At 40.4% G+C, this 15,915-nt stretch overlaps 1 protein-coding gene across 16 annotated transcripts in view; it reads right to left on the reverse strand.

Moving 5' to 3' along the window:
* Positions 1-422: 422 nt before the first annotated feature.
* Positions 423-15,915, reverse strand: part of svila (supervillin a) — a 73,908-nt gene continuing 58,415 nt past the window's right edge. For 14 of the 16 annotated variants that reach the window (XM_067485915.1, XM_067485914.1, XM_067485918.1 and 11 more), the window contains 21 exons: positions 14,945-15,028; positions 14,056-14,142; positions 13,072-13,249; positions 12,791-12,963; positions 11,923-12,078; positions 8,342-8,478; positions 7,636-7,783; positions 7,393-7,538; positions 7,060-7,235; positions 6,699-6,852; positions 6,294-6,573; positions 5,890-6,044; positions 5,687-5,792; positions 5,062-5,269; positions 4,826-4,959; positions 4,549-4,704; positions 3,030-3,173; positions 2,774-2,895; positions 2,391-2,546; positions 2,189-2,209; positions 423-1,799 (listed from right to left, as the gene is read on the reverse strand). In XM_067485915.1, coding sequence (XP_067342016.1) covers positions 1,713-1,799; positions 2,189-2,209; positions 2,391-2,546; positions 2,774-2,895; positions 3,030-3,173; positions 4,549-4,704; positions 4,826-4,959; positions 5,062-5,269; positions 5,687-5,792; positions 5,890-6,044; positions 6,294-6,573; positions 6,699-6,852; positions 7,060-7,235; positions 7,393-7,538; positions 7,636-7,783; positions 8,342-8,478; positions 11,923-12,078; positions 12,791-12,963; positions 13,072-13,249; positions 14,056-14,142; positions 14,945-15,028 — 3,008 coding nt within the window. In that variant the 3' untranslated portion in view covers positions 423-1,712. The remainder of the gene's footprint in view (positions 1,800-2,188; positions 2,210-2,390; positions 2,547-2,773; positions 2,896-3,029; positions 3,174-4,548; positions 4,705-4,825; positions 4,960-5,061; positions 5,270-5,686; positions 5,793-5,889; positions 6,045-6,293; positions 6,574-6,698; positions 6,853-7,059; positions 7,236-7,392; positions 7,539-7,635; positions 7,784-8,341; positions 8,479-11,922; positions 12,079-12,790; positions 12,964-13,071; positions 13,250-14,055; positions 14,143-14,944; positions 15,029-15,915) is intronic. The other 2 variants (XM_067485924.1, XM_067485908.1) reach the window with 1 other exon arrangement.

Genomic DNA, 15,915 nt, shown 5'->3' on the forward strand with positions numbered 1-15,915 from the left:
AGGGTGGCCTGGAAAATGAGGCCACAAGGTTTGACAGGTTGGAGAGCTGATTGTAGCTTTCACCTGTGTATATGACTTCACACAGGTAATTGAGCTTTTAACAGAATCCATAAAGCTCCCATATGGGAAGGATTGAATATCCTTCTCTGACATACAGTAAAACTCACTGAAGTTTAGCAACTATTATTAAAAACACATACTGCAATATTTCCAACATGTTTTTTATGAATTGCAGCAGTATTGGAGGAAGTGTTCTCATTGGTTACTTAAGTAAAAGGTACCTATACAACACTTGCAAGGTGTCTTTAGACATTTAGGACAATCAGGCAATAATTATTAGCAACAGTGTAGTACAGCCAATTCAGAAGTATTAAGTTTTTATTACCGATTGAATTACAAATAAATAGCATTGTACTCTTGAAGGAGGTTGAAGAGAAGCCAGATTTTAATACTGTGTGTAGTTAGTCATCTTTAACAATGTATGGTGTTTTCATACTGTGTTCTGAATTTAAAAAACAAATCAAAAACACACGCACAAAAAAAATAAGAAAATCCTAGTAAGTACTAACATTTCCCGCCAGAAGGTTCTGAGTACTTTCATTAGATTAAATCAGCACCCAAATTCTATTAAGTTAATATCTAACAGTGGACTTTCAATAAAGAAATTGTTCTACAAGTTTGAATGCTTAAGCAAATCCAGTGCAATCAGTATTACTCATAGTAACAGACTAACTGCTAAAGTAAGTAATCTTCTGATTTTCTATAACAGTGGCATCCTCGGTACACTGAAGTTAATACTATACTGTCCTCTACAGGAGGATGGAAGAAGTGTTCATACCATGGACAATGACAGTAGATTGTAATTAATGATACAGCACAATCAGTAATGCTGTAAAAAAACAAAAACAAACAGTAAACTGTATATTAAATTAGACAACACAACAGTCTTAAATAATAAAATTATAGGTTTTCAGATATCAGGGTTTATTTTTCTAGTAGTTATTTTTATAACAAAACTTCTTTGAAGGTTCAGAGTAATATGGGATCTATAAAAAAACTGTACACAAAGCAAGGCACTAAGAATCAATCACATTTCATCATTACTACATTTTCCTGCCCGGTTCCTTACTTCTATTTTAAATAACAATAAAACTGATCACATCCAAATAATAGACAAAATATTACAAAGTTTATTTGATTATTTTTAGCACAGGGATTATTCATGAAGTGCTTTAAAAATTCCTACATAGATTTATTATAAATATAAATTATTTGTAATGCACATACATACAGGAATAGCATAGAAAGAAAGTGGAGTGTATTAAAGAGGCTGACAGGTCTGTCCTCACTTAATAAATGACTGTGGTTGAAAATGTAAGGGCACTGGGCTTTCCTGCATCTAGTAAATATGTACATAAATAAACAGAGTCAATTTACACAAGCATTATTATCACATTCACTTACTGCAGAGTTGCATTTTTCTACATGCGTTTCCTACTTGCATGACCAAAATAACAACATAAAAGCAGATGAGAAGTAAATCTGCAGCACGAGAAGCTGGCACACCTCTCACCTGCTGATCACTACTTCAGTGCCTCTGTAGCTCCTCAATCATCTTTTACAGGGTTAATTCCAGCAGGATCACCAATGGGCCTCTGCTTGTGTCCGGACATAAGCAAAAGAGCAGCCAACATAACTTCTGTGGCACTTTTCTAGAAAAGTCCTTTGGCTTTCTTCACGTTCACCTGTTTCCAGCCGGGCAAACTCCCATACTCGTCTCTCGTCATCTCTAGGGCTTTCTGTGGGAGCAGCCAAGCACAGTCAGCAAGCATGAAGGATACAACCCTGTAGCAGCAGGCACATGACAATTTACCATTTGAACAGTTTAGATATTTAAACCAACAAATCCTGCAGCCAGCATAATGAGGAATGAGTATCCTCTGAAAACACACTCATGCATCAGTCAGATTTAGGGCACAAACACAATGTTCTATTGCGGCTATGACCTGTTTCAAGTTTGATAAACAGCTCATATCTCTTCATCAAACTTGAAACAACGTAGTTGAGTGTAGTGTCCACGCCAAAGACTTAGTGAAAAACATGCTAAACACAACATAAGAAATAAAAAAAAAGAGTAATTGTGACAGAGTTAAATAAGGAGCATCCATGCTACAGTTAGATGACTCACCTTCTCATGAGCCCCCACACTCTGGAGGGTGAAATGAATACAATAGAAAACTTCAGAAAAAGCCAAAAGGACAGAAAGAATGAAAGCATGTGATGACAAACCCAAAAGACTGCTGAGAGAGGGGTGAACATAAAATAAATCTGAAAAGGGTCTTTGAACCTTCACAATAACATAGTGACAATCTTTGGTGTTCCTGTTTTACCTGAAAGTCCTCATCAGACAAGTAGACCTCCAGGTGAAGAGGGTCGACGCCCTCAGGCAATGGACGGGCCAGAAGGTCTGAAAGGGGGTATGTGGTCTTGCACAGCCTGGCCAGCACATCCTCCACCAGGATAATCTGGTTACACACCTCCGCCTCCTGAAAGCACATATGAAATACTGTATGTATAATTTCACTGGCAGAGTTGGATATTGAGATGAAACTTAATTTTTTAAAAAAATCTATAATAATGGCTTCATCCTGCACTGTGCTTTAGTCAGGTAAGTAGATGTGCTTCACTATAATATATGGCTGTACACAGCAGTGTCAGATAATGGACACCTAGCTGAGAGAAGGAGATAAAATGATTTTCTCCACACACACACCCTCTCTGTGATCGCTGCAATCTCCTCTCTGTGCTCCCAGCTGGGGAACATGTTAGTGAAAGTGAGCGGCTCCAGACCAGCGTGGATCAGATATGCTTTGGGAGGCTTCTTCTCATTCTTTTCTGGTGAAACAAAACAAATATAAACAATTTGTTGTTGAAGTGGCAACTAACAATGCCCTAAAATGTGATAAATACCACGTATGGAGAGAAACAAAGTGTGTATTTCTTGAAATACTAAGAATGATTTGGAATACCTTTGCAGTACAGCAGCACAGTCTCCATGGCACACTTCCTATCAGTGTCCCAGCGGATCCAGGCTGAGCCAGTGCTTTCGCTATTCTGAGGCCACCAGCCCTGCCACAGGTAAACCTCATGATGGTTGTCCACCAAGAAAAGGGCTGAATACATAAAATGAGAATTAAGATGATGACGTTAATAACACATGTTTGTGTTTTTCTTAAGGGCAACTGTTTTTTTTAATCTACCCTTAACAAATATTATTATACAAAATACAACTATGCTTTATTTTATTGCCTAATTTTATTTACAGTATGAAGCTAATGCAGGGCCAGTGCATGCAGTTCTGCCCCATTAGGCAAAACAGTTATGCTGCCCATCTATTTCCCACATACCATAGCACCAATAACACACAGGCCAATATGCCATGAACACATAACAAGTAGTCTAGTGTATGGCTAGAAAGTGTTAATATTAACTTATGTATGAAACAATGACTGCATTTTGGGAGATTCATAAATTATTCACCAACAGGTATGCATAATAACTATTAACCTCGTTCTCTTGTTATATAACTATAGCTCCTTTTCCTGTTTATAAAAAACACAAAAGTAATATATGCAAGCAGTCTGTGCATATCCCATCATCTGCAGATTCAGTAATTATACAACAGATAGAGCAATTATTATTAACTAATAATAAATTCACCTGCTGCATGTCCCTCTTCATTACACCTCATTTCTCTTTTCGTTACTTTCTCTTGCTACTTCAGCTTGCAGCATGAAAATTATGGAAACAATTGGAATATTATTTGGCAGTTGAATCGCTGCTCAGGCTGTTCAGTTTTCCTACATGTGTTTTCTAACTCGGTTTGGTAATACCTGTGGTTCAGACTGTCGCCTCCTCAGGAAAAGGCCCTTTCAAGCCTTGGAAAATGTTTTTTAATTTTCATCTGGATCGAGGAGCAAACTTTCAGCTCTAAAGTTTAGACAATTATCCACATACACTAGCACTAAATCCATAATGACCAGCAGCGTGTATTCTAACTTTAGCTTAGCTGTCCACACCAGCTGGGCTCCATATAAGTTAGCTGAAAATGTATGTAAAGAGTTGGAGTTTCTGCTACTGACAGGTTCACAGAGAAGTTAGTGTTTGGAGAGACAGAGCAAGAGAGAGTGTGCGAAGCTCTTTAATGAAAAAGGATTATAAAAAAGGTAAAAAAAAAAATATATATATATATATATATATACTGTATGACAGCCGCCACCAAAATATTAATGTATAGGAGTCATTTGACCTGTTGGTAAGACAAAACACTAAAACATCTCTGTTTTAACTTGCACTCTATAATAGACATTTCTAACACTTTTTAGACAAAATAAACAACTGATCCAAAATGCTCCTGAGCTGTAGCCTTAGTTCAGATGGTGTGAAAATAGTGCCAGAGATTACAATGAAAATGCTTTTTTTTTTTAATTTAAGTCTGAAAACTAACCAAACTAAGTGTAGAGAATGAAAGCTAAAGCATGTGTGTACCTGGCTGTGTGGCTTCATACAGATCCTCCTGTAGGAAGGGCATGGAGTTGACCTGACTAGGGTCTCTGGCTGGGTAGATGAACTCTACAGCTGAAAACTCTCCTGAACTGCTGCTTAGCTGGTACAGACGAGGTGTGAAGTTAAACCTGCCTGGGTCTAAGAGCCAAAGGTGAAAAATGTAACACATGAACAAGTGAACAGTTGAATAGATCCAATCGTGACCTGTGTGTCTTTGTTTATATAATGAATTTCATTTTATGCTCTTAGGTTCCCCCACCTTGCAGCATGCAGTCATACGCTTTCCTGTCTCTCCTCCCAAGGGCTTCCCAGAATCCTGTAGGCTCTGTTCCCTCATCACATTCCCGGATGGTCACCTTGCTGCTGCTGTGGAGGCCTGTTTCAAGAGGACAACTGCCCAAAGACAAAACATGTCACACACACTGCTGATGGTGGAGCAAATCATAACTGGCCTATTTGTTGGGACATTTTCAATTAAATTAAGTTTCTGCTCACTGTTCTTTGATTTTGTTCACAGCAGTGCGTGCCACCTCCTGTGTGTGCATCTGAGACTTGCAGCCGTGCCACAAGTATATAAGGGCTTGGCTGACACCCAGCAGCACCATGGAGACCCTTGAACGCAGGCTGCTGCAGTGACAGGCCACCTCCAGCAGGTGGCCCTCTACGTCTACTTCTCCCCTCACACAATACAGACGCCAGTCATCTGAGGAAAATGGGGACAATGTGTCAAGGTGAGGGAGACAAACACTAAATTGTTTTACCCTTAAGAGCAAAAAAAAGAAAATGTCTGATCTATAGGAGAAACAGAGCCCCTGTAAGTGCAACTGTTTATCCCTCAGGGTGGTTTCTATTCTTGACACTGAATTGAAGCTGTGATTGTTCTCAGATGAATGACTTGCATATACTGGGGAAGTCATACATTTACATGACAGTTACAGATGCAAGTCTAAGAAGTCACTGAGAGGCTAATTTATTTAGAAGTGTCAGACAGCATTTCTCTACATACAATTTGTATGTTCCCACATGTATTTTTTGTTCTTTTTTTGTTTATAAAGAGCTGGTGACTGAAGAGACTGAATCAATGATTGGTGAAAGTTTTGAAGTATTAAACTGTGCTTACTTTGAGAGTTTTCCTCCTCCTCTTCTCTCTTCCCCGAGTGGACAATCATCCCTCCATTGAAGCACTGCAGGAAACATGGAGGCTCCTTACCCTGTAGGACCTGAACCTGTTTGAAGATTAAATCAACTTCTCATTATTCTGAACACAAAGTTCTAAAGACAAGAGGACAAATGGACTTGGGACGTGTATTTTCGGTATAGTACCTGTGCTCCTCGCTCCTCGTCCAACTCCACCGTCATAAGTGCTGACGTTCCTTTCTCGCTGACAGTGGAGTTGTGGCCCTGCCAAAAAAAGTAGCAGCACTTCTCCTTTCCAGCCCCCATCATCCTCAGCTGCTCTGGGTTCTGTCTTTTCCCAACTGATAGCAAATAATTGTTAGAAAAACTTTAGTGCTGTGTACTGTCAATCCACAGAAAATCAACTTAGGCACATTTATACATTTGGATCTCAGGCACAGGTTCAGTGTCAGAATCAAAGGTGTACTCTGAAATTCTCTGATGCATTCATAGTGAGTCAGAGGTATTTATAGAGCTATTTAATGTGCACTTGGACTCTCCTAGACACTAAGAACAAGCATCTTATTTATGCAGTACAGGAAGGATCTAACCTGCAGTGCTGACTATGTACTTCCACTTCACTACGTAAGTGTCACCCTCATGGAACTGGCCAATGCTCTGGCACGGCAGACGGCTGTAGTCAAACTCCAGGATATGCCACACCTCCACGGCTAGAGTGCTGATCTCGTAGCTCCGCCAGTCCTCTGCCTCCACCAGACCGTAGCCTCGCCCCACATTGAACCCATCCAGTATGTTGCAGACTGGCGCCTGATGGAAGGACAGCATCAGGGAGGCATCATACGCACGGCACTGTTCAAGGGCAGACTGATCCTGGTATGAATAACAACATATTTACAGAAGAAAATGTGAGTGATGGCACAGAGGGACAGAATTAGCATCTAACTGTGTATAATAATGTGACTGTGTCACATATGTAATCGAATGCTTTTCGGCACCTTTTGATCAGTGATCTGGTCAGTGGTGTTTGTTGTGGGACTGGGAGTTTTCCTGGAGTCGTTCCAGTCTATGAACTTCTCTTTGAATAGAGTGGTTTCATTGTGTTGAGTCAGCCTGCCGAACACTGCCCAGTCCGGTCGGCCCTGGCCTTTCCTATAGGTGAAGAGGATGCATTATGCCAATATCACAAGAGCTGTACCTTCACTCAAATATGCAACCACCAGCGAAAGGTGTTGCTAATGTGATATTCTAAAATTCTAAACAAATTCAGTGAACACCCCCAAAGTTTTAACTTTTTGATGAGTACATTATTTGTCATCCGTTACATATACAGTGTGTATTCAATTATGCTGCTCATACTTGGGTATGAGTGGGTTGCACTCTCCTGGGTCGAGTGGATTGATATCACAGTTTGTGTAGTCAAAGGTGCCATTCCACAGATGCTTAGCCAGCTGGAGTGCCACCTTCCTCTGTGCCAGTGTCACTTCCTTCCCATGCCATATATACATCTCACTGCCAAAGTCAAACACCAAAACCTGCAGAAGAAGAAGTGTTTTTATTTTACGACCCAGCAGTAGCTGCATGTACTAGGGTCTGGAAGGTGCCTTATTTGAACATTTACTTGTATTGGACTTCTTATAGGTTTACAGCTTACATGGTCGCCACAAAAGAAAAAAAGAAAAGACCTTTTACCTCTTTGGGGTGGAGCAAAGAACAGCGAGGCATCTTGGCCCAAAAATCATCATCTGGAACCAGCTTATCATCTATCAGGCGGTAAATACAGTTTGTCTCCACAATGGCACCCTCATACATCTCATCTTCATCTGGTGTTCCTGCAGCTATAAAAGGTAAAAGGACAAGGGCATCATTGCATTTCAGTGCTTCAGGGAGTGTTTATTTTCTCAGCTTCAGTCCATGTCAGAGAAGAATCCTTACATTGATAACCCGACTGCCCTCCCAGAATTCTCCAGAACTCCTTGGCAGAGTGGCAGTGTGAATCAGCACTCTCCTCGATAACCTGGACATAGTTAGCCTGGCAACCCAAATCTCTCTTGCTCTGGATGAAGTTGGCCAACTCTGAAGCCTGAAAGAATGATAAGGAACAGTTTATCAAATATTATAGAAGAGCTCCTGTTTATTCTAGTTTTACAGGAACACAGGTGTTCTGTTTTTCTTAACAAGTACATGGTGACATAGTGGTAAAAAATAAATACCTTATCAGTGACTTTTTAGTTTAAGTCCTGGTGCATTGTCTAACACGGGCACATACACGCACACAGACACACAAATCTATTCAAACTTTGATCTTTCAACCAAATGAAAAACACTCCCAACATAAACCAGCACTCTTACTGTAAATAATGTGGGCCCTGGCCGAGAGCTTTCCAGGTTGAGGTTTTGTATGTTCCTGCAACAACCCCGCCCACACAAACACACACGCACACCTTTTCTTTCAGTCCATATACACATCTTCCTGTGTTGTGCCACCATTGCTTCCTCTCAGGGATGTTAACATCCTGCATTTGAGGCCTGCCCTACATTACATCATCCTCCTGTGTTAATAGGTCTAAAACTAAAGTTTACCCAGACTAGCTGTTCTGATATGGCATGTTATTTTGTAGCTCTCAGACACTGTACTAACCTTGTTCTTCTCGATGACATTGGCAAACTCCCCCATCCAGAGGAAGCAGTTGTGTGGCGTGATGAGTAGGAAAGAATCACCACTGTTCAGGGAGGATGCTCTGGGCTCCACCAGCCGGGTCTGAACATGACGGCGGCCTGGTTTAAAACATAAACACAAAGACAGGTGGCTTATCAGTGACAGCACAGGTTATCCCTGCCAGCAAGCATGTATTATTGTAGTCGAGGTATCCGGGCAACAATTGGACCCTGTACATGTATGTGTGTACAGTGGAAAAGCAAGGCCAATTATTAAGAGGTATTTTGGTAGTTAAGGATACCTTTGGCTCACTTGACACTAGTAAAAGCTACTGTTAAGCAATACTTTCATGTTGGGACAGTTAATCTCTTAAAGCGGTACCCCAAAGAATTTGCTTAGAGAATTTAGGATTACAGAAAGTAGTTTTTGGAGGAGAGGATCAGGCTAGAAGAGCATCAGGCCAGGAGAGAATGAGTTGTCCGGTGAAGAATGAGTTAGTGCCACAGCTGTCACCAACAGACATATGGAGGAGGTGCAAAGACACAGAAATAGACCTACTTTCAGCTCCCATTTTAGATATCCTCTGCAAAAGACACACTTGGAGCAGTATCCTCCTGAGCTTTGTAAAAAACAGTAGTAGCTTTGTTTGTACGTCCTCTTTAACAAGTGAATATAACTTCTGATAAAGATTCAAACAAACTAATTTTAACGATTAAAGTGTAGACAGATGGCCTTATATTTTTCTGCTTGGTTTGTTTTATTGTGCAGTAAATCATCCACATGCCTGTGTGAGGAGGGTTTCTTCCTTTCTACATACTAAAAAGGGGCCATATAAAAATATATACTATTTCTTAATGTGACATGGTACTTGTTCAATGTCTCCTTTGAGGACAAATTAATCGGCAGAATCTTAACAGACAGCACTATAATGTGCCTCTGGCTAGAGTCCTTGTTTTGAACCAGTGGTTCCCAAATGGTGGATGCATAACACGCATAAATGAATGCATTAAAGAGAAGAACATGGCCTAAAATTTATAAATAGTCTCTTCATCTTTTTCTAGCAAAGAAGTCATTTGGTCTCATATTAAAACTGAAACTGGTTATGTTCCCTGAAGGAGACGAACCCCCATTTAAAGGAAGAACCAGACCAGGTGTCTCCCATTCTAGTTTTGGAAACTCTGGAAACCATAGGGAGGCCTGCATTCTGCAAACGAAGTGGTCTAATCAGACAATATGGTACTACTGAGGTCTTTTAAATACAATGGAGCTTGACCATTAAGATCTTAATAAGAAAGAGGTTCTCTTTCACTCAATTCACTCAGTACAGTATGGAACATCACGCCCACGTGTGGCCAGCTTTATTTATGCCATAAACGCACGCAGCCTGAGGTGATTTATGTGCAGCCCCGCTTGTATAGATAAACCACCGTCACCACAGTTGTCCCCTCAGTCTGAGAGCTGCTCTTCACCGAGCTCAGCTGTGAGGTAGGGGCAGCATAGTGTTGATCAACAACTCGGATAGCAGACGCCAAAGCAAGATGAAGCGCTGTTTTATATGAAAGAAATTTCATATCAACAGATTCAATTGGTTCAAATGGAGAACCACAGAGGATCTCAAGCACCAATGGTAAATCCCAAGATGGAATGTTGGACCTGACTGCAAGTCGTAAATTGCACACCCCCCTTAAAAAAGTGCACTGCCAATGGACAAGCTCAATGTGACACCCCTTCAGAACCAACATGGCAGGCTGATAAACCTACCAAGTACCCTTTAATGGTAGAGAAAGAAAGACCATTCTCCAGCAGCTCCTGCAAGAAAGACAAAAGCCTTGGAAGGAAATCCTCCATGCAGACTGACTATCTCAACATACCCTGACTCCGTAGGCAACGGGGGGGGGCCCACCAGGATCAGGGAAAGGCTCTGTAGGTGCACCCTGCCAGAACTGGCAAAATCAGATACACGGGGGGAAAAGCATAAAACAGACTTGTGAGCCATGGATGTGAAAGAGCATCCAACCCCAGAGGACCAAAGCGGTCTGTTATGGAGAAAAAGAGGGGGCAAATCCAAGCCACTGCGACTGTGGTGCAGGAAGGTAGAGTGGTTGTCCACCAATCTCACAGTTGTTGGTTCATTCCCCTGCTCCTCCGGTCACATGTCGAAGTGTTCTTGAGCAAGACACTGAACCCCAACTTAGTTGCTACCGGTGAGTGTTGGCCAGCACCCCCATCGGTGTGTGTGTGTGAGTGTGATTGTGAGAGTGAATGGGTGAATAAGAAGCAGTGTTTGAGTGCCAATAGGTAGATAAGCGCTATATAAGTGCAGACCATTTACCACTGACAGATGCAGCCTCCATTCCCTCACAAGAGGTCAACCCCTGGAGAGAAGGTCTGTCCCTGTGGGTCCTCTGAGCAAAAGGTTTTCAATCGAAGAGGGGCAACAGTGACTCCCTGTTGCAGCAGCCCCTCCTCCTCAATTCATCCATGTAAGGAGTTTTCTTCCTTATAGTTGCCAGGTCCTCCTGGCGGTCACTTGGGAGGAGGCAACTTGGTGGTAACTTTGTTAGCACCAGAGGATTGTTTGGGCTTCATCTCTGGTCTTGGTATGTGCCTCAGCTTGTTTCTTCCGCAACTTAAATGTAGCTTGAATAAAATCCAGTGACTGATCGAAAAAACCCACAGCAGGTAGAGAACTCACCCACTGAGGTTGTTGCCACTAACACCAACAGGTGTTAAGCTAATTTTAAGTCAAGTTCTGAGGAGTGAAGAGACAGCTATCTACCAGTACGTAAGTCAACTCAAGAGTATGAGGTGTCCCCACAGGCTGCCAGCCTTTATTGCGTGAATAAAAATTTTCTTCAGCCAGGCCACACGAGCACGTGATTTCACATACTTGTGTTGTACCAAGTGAATTCAGTGAAAGAGAACCTCCTTCTTCTTAAGATCTTAATGAAAAAGCTCTATTGTATTTAAAAGACCTCATAGTACCATATCGTCTGATTAGACCACTTCGTTTGCAGAATGCAGACTTCCCTATGGTTTCCAGAGTTTCCAAAACTAGATTGGGAGGCACCTGGTCCTGGTCCTACCAACCTATCCAATGGTTTGTTGCCGCTTCTTGTTGCTCTTTTCTTTTCTTTTTCCACTCACCCCAACCGATCAAGGCCAATGGCCACCCACCCTGAGCATAGTTCTGGTGGAGTTTTCTTCCATTAAATGGAGGTTTTCCTCTCCACTGTTGTCTAAAGCTTGCTCAAGGGTTATTTGTAGATTCCTCTACATGTCTGTACAGTCTTTATTTTACTTTACTTTATTATGAAAATCCCCTTGAGATGGTCATTTGATTCACATTGTTGTGAATTGGCACTATATAAATTAAGTTGAATTAAATAGAAAATACTTGTTCATCTTTCAGAGTTTTAATTTGGTGAATTAGAATTAAAATGGTAGCAATAAAGTATTTATAAAAATTACAACCATATCATACTTTTAGTCTAAGAATACAGTTATAAATGGATAATAAACCAGTCTGTTTACAGTTCAAGCAACCTGTTCATTCAACTGACCTTTGACCTGCAGGAGCATGAGTTTCTTGTATGGCACAGCACTGTTGTTGGATATCTGCTCAGAAATGTTGACACTGCGCAGGTTGACATTGCTGAAATTTTCCTTGCTAGCAAGTCCAGCCAGAGCCACCTCAGAGAAACCAGAGTTTTTATTCACTGCAGTGGACAGACCAGAGCAAAGAGCAGTGACGTGACACAGAGAAAAGGAAAAAAAAAAATGATCAAATGATTATGTGGAGCCCCTATAAAGACAACAGCCAGACACAGGGATATGTAAGTGTAATACTGAAGTTGTCTAGGAGGAAGTTACATGGTTTTGTGGCTTCCCCAACGTTACTCTAACTGCATGCAGCTGAAACTGAACAGGACTGCTCTGCACAATGGCTGGAAACTGACTGCAGTGCCAGCTGTGGGTCAGTTTAAGTCCCAATGTAGCTTGTTTGTGTCGTTTAATTTACAGAGTGGAAGTACTATTGTCGTAATCTGTGATGATTCATTTTGAATTGGAGGCTGAGAAGCATTTACTGCTGCCCCCAATTTTCTGTGAAAATAGAACCATGTTGCACATTGTGTAACTATTCACAATATAGGACAGCCTGAAATACAGGAGAAAGCAAAATTGTGACAAGCCCTTTATTTATAATGTGAAATTCCCTTTGAAATGCCAAAACTGGATGCTAATTAAGGAGCACAGTCAGATTTTAAGAGACTGATAATGTAAAGGTTTCCCTTTTAACAATTAAACAACTGTGTCAGAGTTATTCATTTTAACATTTTTAACACATTTTGACAAAGAAGCCTGTCATGTGTTGTATCCCTGAAGTTTTTCTCTCTTGAATTCTCCCATTACTAATCCCTTCTCACGCACTCTTCTCTGCCTTCATCCTCTTGCTCTCCAGCAGGCCCACATTGAGTCTCTGCTCTGTGTACTCCTGTCTGATGTCCTCTCTGGCAGCAAGCATCTTTAGAGGGTTCCTGGATGCCTGGACATTTCTCGCTGGGCGCACTGATCGCTTGTGCTGCACCATGTCTGAGGTCAGCCTTAGAGGAGGTCAGAGGTGAAGAGTCACAATATACATGAAAGGGTCTTATACTTGTGGTTTAATCAGGGCTATTAGTTAAAATTGACCTCTGGCAGTAAGTGCTTACTTTGGCACCTGGGGACCGAAGATGGCATCAAAGTCGTCCTCTATCTCCAGTTTGTTGGTGCCAGAGGGAAACTCCTCCACTTGGCGGTAAAATCTACAGAAGGTTTCATCTTCGAGGGTCATAACTTCCTTTACCTTCTTCTCTGTAACTGTAATGGTAGCTTCTGGCAGTCCAGACACTGAGAAGGGACAAGATAGGGTTGTGTAAACAATACACCATTTTCATAAGTTTCATTTTCTACTTTAGCCATAAGAATACTACTGTGCGCATGATCTATTCAAAAGATCTAAATGTATGTATTGTTAATGGAACACTTACATTAGGAAAGACATCTTGAGTTGAAGCTACTAAAAGTCTTACATAACTCTCCCTTGTTTCTTTTGCATTTTGACAGAGCATTGTTGCATAATATTTGGTATGTGATGAGAAGTACTGTAAGAGCGAGTTCAAATGTACAGACAGTAGGGAGACAGTTAATCAATATCTGCTCAAATGCTTGTTTGTTTAGCAACCCAAAAAAAAACAAAAAAAAAACAAGAACAACAACAACAACAACAACAACAACAGGCAAATCTTTGTTCATATTAAACCTTGCAGCTGTGGCCCCTCGCTTTATCTGATTATTCAGATTAACAACGTTTTACCCAGTTTGACCTAGTGTAGTAATAATGCTGTTAGGACTTTGATGTAAATATGACTGAGGCTTATTCGGATACAATGGTGAGGTATTAGTTTTGTTGTTAGATTTACATAAGATGAGTGAACGATAAAACATGTTTGCCATTACCACCAGTAATCAATATAAATCAACCAGGATTGAAATCTTATGACTTAAAGCAGACAATACAGAGCTCCCAATTTATTAGACTCTTTCATCTCAATTAATTAGTAAATGTAATGCATCAGATAAGAACAAGATTTCATTTCTACACTCAGTGACAAAGTATGGTACCAAGCTGAGGCATGATAAACATGAAGACCGACCTTTGCTGTTAAGCTTGCCAAGGAATGACTCCAGTTTATCAAGCTTGATGTCTGACTCCAGGTTAAGATCTGGCATGGCCCTAATCTCTGCATAACCACACAGAAAAACACAGACACAAACACACACAGTTAGACCCATACATTTAGACTGACTTAAGTCTATATGTAATTTCTGAACAGGCAGTCTGAGTTTCTGTTGTGTATAGTCTGTCCCCAGTGTTGTTCAACAGTGACTCAATTACAGTCACAATTAAATTAATCTGAACATAGTCACAAGCATTTCATATATAGCAGCTTGTGAATAGAACTTTTTCTGCAGTTCGGGCTCATTCATATAAATGACCATAAACACTACTTAATTTTTAAGTTTACATTCTATTAATTAGGCTTTATAACCTAATAGAAGTGTCATAGCACTATCGATATTACGGCAGTGTCCATGATATTTCTGGATCTGATGACAATGACGAATAGTGCATACAGTGCAAAAGAAAAAATATAATGGAAAAAAAAAAACCCTAAGTAGATCTTTTGAAAGCGAGGCAAAGACATTAAATTACACAAGGTCCAGAGACTTCCCACCCAGAATATATTCACAAAATGTAAATTCTGCAGCAGTGGACAAGATCAATGGCTTACAATCAGAAATCTTATTACACAGGAAAACAACTCTGTTCCCAACATTATTTCAGTTGATTATTCATATTTAGGATTTGTTTTCGAAAATTTGAGTCTGGTGACGGTTGAGGAAAGTCACATCGAGTTAAAATCAGACGGCAGTGGTTTTCATTAACCCAGCAATAGTGTGTAGTAATAGGCAGAAAAAAAACCAATGCTAAATAGACAAATACTGTGACAATTATGACTGAGGTTGCAGGAAAGTACTAACCTTCTTGTGGTTTGGAGATGGCAATGTTGCTGTTTTTAGGTTTAGATTGCACAGAAGACTGAAGAGTAGAAGGAGAAACCAACCCTGATAGAAAACACAGACAGACATAAACATCCAGTGACCCAAATGGCATAATACAGGTACACTTTCTCTTTACAAATTGTGAAAAAAAGAGGTCATTCCTTTTTTTAATCATCTGGTGAGTTTACTAGAACTGTTAGGAATAATAGCAAACCTTTTCAGTTAAAGCTAAACATATAATATTTAAGATAACAAATTATCATCATCAAACTAGGTATGGCAGTAAGGATGGGCCAAATCAAAGTGCACATGTGGAAAACGCTTTAGCCTGTAGCAATGCTGGGAATATGTTGTAGTCATTCTGTGGACTGGTTACCTGGTTAATGTCTGACCAATATTTGTATCCAATTAGGATAGCTGTGTTTTATTTTATGAAATTATATGGCTCTGCACCATGATTTTGTCTTCATTCATTGCAGGGCAGATAGTGTACAGTTTTAGTAAGTAAAAATGTTTTGTTTGAATCCAATCCCAAGACTGACTTAACACAGCCAAATTGTGGTTTTGAAACCACAGTAAGCGAACTGCGAAAAACTGAATGCTGTTTTTTCACTGTTTTTTTTTTTCAATTTCAGTAAGGTGATCCTTAATATAATAGCTTTGATAATAATAACTACTATTATCAAAAGAAATAGTAAACTGACCAGCTTTTTAACACCAGACAAAAGCAGCTAAGGTCCCTTGCTTTTGCAGATTTACAGATGTTCAATAGAAAACAATATTTGAAACTTTAAACGAAGAGTGTACAGCCATAATTAGGCGAAACCCTCTCATTCGCCCCCAACCCCCCCACCTTGCTGAGTGCAGGGCTGATAGGCAAGACCTCCAACCATTAAATAATTTTCTGCCTGAGCAAAGACTTCTGAGCTGCTGCTCTGACCTGGTATATC

Source organism: Channa argus, chromosome 19, assembly GCF_033026475.1.
Source record: "Channa argus isolate prfri chromosome 19, Channa argus male v1.0, whole genome shotgun sequence".
NCBI lineage: Eukaryota > Metazoa > Chordata > Actinopteri > Anabantiformes > Channidae > Channa > Channa argus.